Source organism: Bactrocera dorsalis, chromosome 2 (genome assembly GCF_023373825.1).
Source record: "Bactrocera dorsalis isolate Fly_Bdor chromosome 2, ASM2337382v1, whole genome shotgun sequence".
NCBI classification, from domain to species: domain Eukaryota; kingdom Metazoa; phylum Arthropoda; class Insecta; order Diptera; family Tephritidae; genus Bactrocera; species Bactrocera dorsalis.
This window is the reverse complement of record NC_064304.1, coordinates 49,437,754-49,441,269: the sequence shown is the minus strand read 5'-3', so window position 1 is coordinate 49,441,269 and position 3,516 is coordinate 49,437,754. Positions and strand designations below refer to the sequence as shown.

At 34.1% G+C, this 3,516-nt stretch overlaps 1 protein-coding gene across 1 annotated transcript; it reads left to right on the top strand.

The window, feature by feature from the left end:
* Positions 1–1,461: 1,461 nt before the first annotated feature.
* On the top strand, positions 1,462–2,765 carry LOC125776197 (uncharacterized). Its single transcript, XM_049447156.1, has 2 exons — positions 1,462–1,649; positions 1,733–2,765. The coding sequence occupies exons 1-2, from the start codon at positions 1,636–1,638 to the stop codon at positions 2,217–2,219; spliced, it is 501 nt and encodes a 166-aa protein (XP_049303113.1). The 5' UTR covers positions 1,462–1,635; the 3' UTR covers positions 2,220–2,765.
* The last annotated feature ends 751 nt before the right edge of the window (positions 2,766–3,516 follow it).

The window sequence follows — 3,516 nt, the reverse complement described above, 5'->3', positions numbered from 1 at the left end:
CGCGGTCAACATTTAAATGAAATTATCTTCAAAAAGTAAATGTCATGAACCAATCTAACGTTTCAAATAAAGAACCGATGAGATTTTGCAAATTTTATGCGTTTTTTTTTTAAAAAAAGTTATCAAGCTCTTAAAAAATAACCCTTATTATACCAAGCATCTCCCTACGACTAGCGAGTGTCGGGAGATTTATAAGTTTTAAACGGTTAGTGTAAGGGGGAAGATTTAAACTGGAATCCCAATTCAAATGATTTAAGGCAAAAAGTAAGAATTGTTTTTGAACGGACTCTAACTTATCCGAATGGACTTGGTAACTAGGGTTCCATACCACAGAAGCATACTCTAATATAGGCCTCACCAGAGATGTAAAAAGAATTTTTGTGGTAAGCGGATCTCTAAATTCTTTAGACCAACGTTTAACAAAACTAAGAGCGCCTTTAGCTTTAAAAACCGTGGAAGATACGTGAAGATTAAAATTGAGTTTGGGGTCCATAGTTACTCCCAAATCAACAAAACTGCATACTTGCTCCAACCTAAAGTTTTGTATTGTGTATGAAGTTGGGTCTACAGATCTACGTGAAAAGCACATTGTTTTACATTTTTTAAGTTTCAATGGCATGTCATTTCTATCACACCAAGAAACTAGGTTGTTTAAGTCTGTTTGCAACTGGCATCTTTCGTTGTTTGAAGTATACGTTTTAAAAAGTTTTACATCGTCAGCATATAATAAGACTTTTGAAAACTTAACAACAGATGATATGTCATTAATAAATAACAAGAACAAAATTGGACCAAGATGGCTACCTTGTGGAACGCCTGAAGGAACATTGATTATGACAGAAAAAGTATCGTTAAATAAGACTTGTTGAATTCTATTGCTAAGATAAGAAGCAACCCATTTTAGAAATATTGGTTGAAAACCGAGAAGATCAAGTTTATTCAAAAGAATTGAATGGTTTACTTTATCAAAAGCTTTACTGAAATCTGTGTATATAACATCAGTATTCTTATTCTCCCTAAAGCCAGCAAATACATGTGATACAAATTCAAGGGTCCCTTAATGCAAAAAAATACTCGTACGAGATCGTAGATAAGCGTAATCGGACCACTGCCACTCCCACAAACTCCCATTAACCGAAAACATATAAAGTGCCATAATTAAGCACTAAATTAGGGTATAAAGTTGTAATTTGGTACAAAGCATCCACGTAGCAAGGGATACATGTGAGCAAAATTTTTTTGAAAAGTGAGCGTGGCCCGCCTTATAACAAGTTAAATGTACATATGTACATATCTCCTAGACCACTTAAGCTACCACAGCCAATCTTGTTGAGTACAAATATTATAAGAACTTCTACGTACAGTATGAAAATGGATGAAATGGGAGAATAACCCCGCTCACTCCCCATATTACGGTACTGTTAAAAACTATGGAAGTGAAAATTACTTAACTATGGGTGTGTTCGTTCAGTAAATATTGCGGCATTGTTACTTTTTATGAGAAAGCATCACGTTCGCCGCGAAAATTTCGGCAACAGTGGCAACGTCACACGTTCGTGCAAGAAAATGTAATCAATCTGTTGCTCATCACTAGCCAATCAAACGCAACACAAAAAAAATTTATGCGCATTTGAAATGGAGGGCGAAATGTAAGTAAACTTCGCAATATTTGATATTTAATATAGAATTCAATGTAATTTAAATATTAAATATTTCTTTTTGTTATTTTTAGAATAAAATTAAGTTCAGCTGAGTCCAAATTGTTGGTCAGGTGTCGACTGGACATGGAGCAAGAGTTTTCTTGCGGCAAAAGAAAAAAATCGGTTCTTTGGGGCAAAGTGTTGGACAATATAAAGACTGAAGCTCCTGATTTAACTGCGACAAAAGAGCAACTCCAAAGAAAATTCCTCAACATGCTAGCAACTTACAAAAGAATAAAAAAGCGGAATAGATCAACAGGTAGAGATGCAACCACTTGGGATTTTTTTAATGATTTTGATGAAGTTTACGGCAATAGACATTCAGTTGATCCTCCATCTGAAAACCTACAAAACTCATTAGATCTTCCAAGCTGCTCGACTGCAGAACACATAAGAGAAAACGAAATGTGCCGAGAGGACAATGATGTTGTGAAGAGTGTCCCAGACGTAAGGGGAAACCAGCAAAATTTCGCTAAAAAAAACGCACAGTATCGGGATATGAAACGTTGGAATTTTTAAAAAAGGAATCGGAAGAAGAAAAACTCAGGCATAGAGAAGTGATGGCGTTTGAAAGAGAAAAGTTGGAATTTGAAAAAGAAAAAGCTAAAATAATGCTGGGATTAAAAGAAGTGCTGGATAAATTTTTGCAAAAGTAACATTTGCAAGTATTAGCTACAAATTTAATGAAAAGAAAATCAGTTTTCTTAACCATAGTTTTAATTCATTTATTAAATACAATGCTGTGAATTTAGTTTTAGTTTTATAATTCAAATCAAATGGAGTTCAAAATATTTTGTTTTGAAAATGCATACAAAAAATTAATGAAATAAAAAAAGTGAATTCTTATGAAGTGAACAACATTTTCAATTCATTTCTCCGAGAGATACCTTCACTGCTGTCGTTAATATTATTTATATTTTCTGTTTCAGGATCATTAGTATTTGGTATCATTCCATTGCTTTCGACAATATTTGAGTCTTCGTCATTATTTATTATAAAATTATGCAAAATAGCACAAGACAACACCACTTTAGAGACACTCTTTAAAGAAATTACATCAATATGATTAAGTGTTTTGAATTTTTGTCGTAAAACACCAAATGCTTGTTCTATAGGCACTCGGGTAGAGCTAAGGTAGTAATTAAATTTTCTATCATCAGCAGTAAGGCGCCCATTGTCCCTAAATGGGACTATCAAATATTTAGACAGGGGATACGCTGAGTCAGCTAAAATTATGCCACCACTAGCTATTGGAACCTCGCCGGATGTGATTCCTTTAAAAATTGGGCAGCGAAAGGAAAGGAGTTCGCTCTTATTGTCTGGAAGCTTTCCATTATTTGCTGTTGCTCAGTAACCGTGGGCCACGAAATTTCGCCTTTAAGACAGCATATTGCTTTTATAGTTTTGAAAAATAATTTATGAGATGTTCCTTTGCCCACATCAAAGCGATCAGATAGTTCGCGATACGTTGTTCTGCTGTTACCCAGTTTCCATAATGTAATATACAGGGATTGCTTCAATGAATATTTGGTATCCATTGGGGACCAAAAAGGGATAAGAGCGTTTTCTAACTTCTAGATGAAATAAATTCATTGTGTAAAACAAAGATACACATTTAGCTATGAAAATACTTAACTTACAACAAATACCGCGCGAGTCATCCGAAAAAGAGAGAAAAAATATCATCTGGATATGACTCTACAATTTTAAAAAAATTGCGTACTTTTGTCACTCTTCTTCTTTTACAGCTTTCCTTTAACAAAAGCTCTCTTCTCCGTATCCTAATCCTTCTTCTTTTGTTTATATTTTTAAAAAA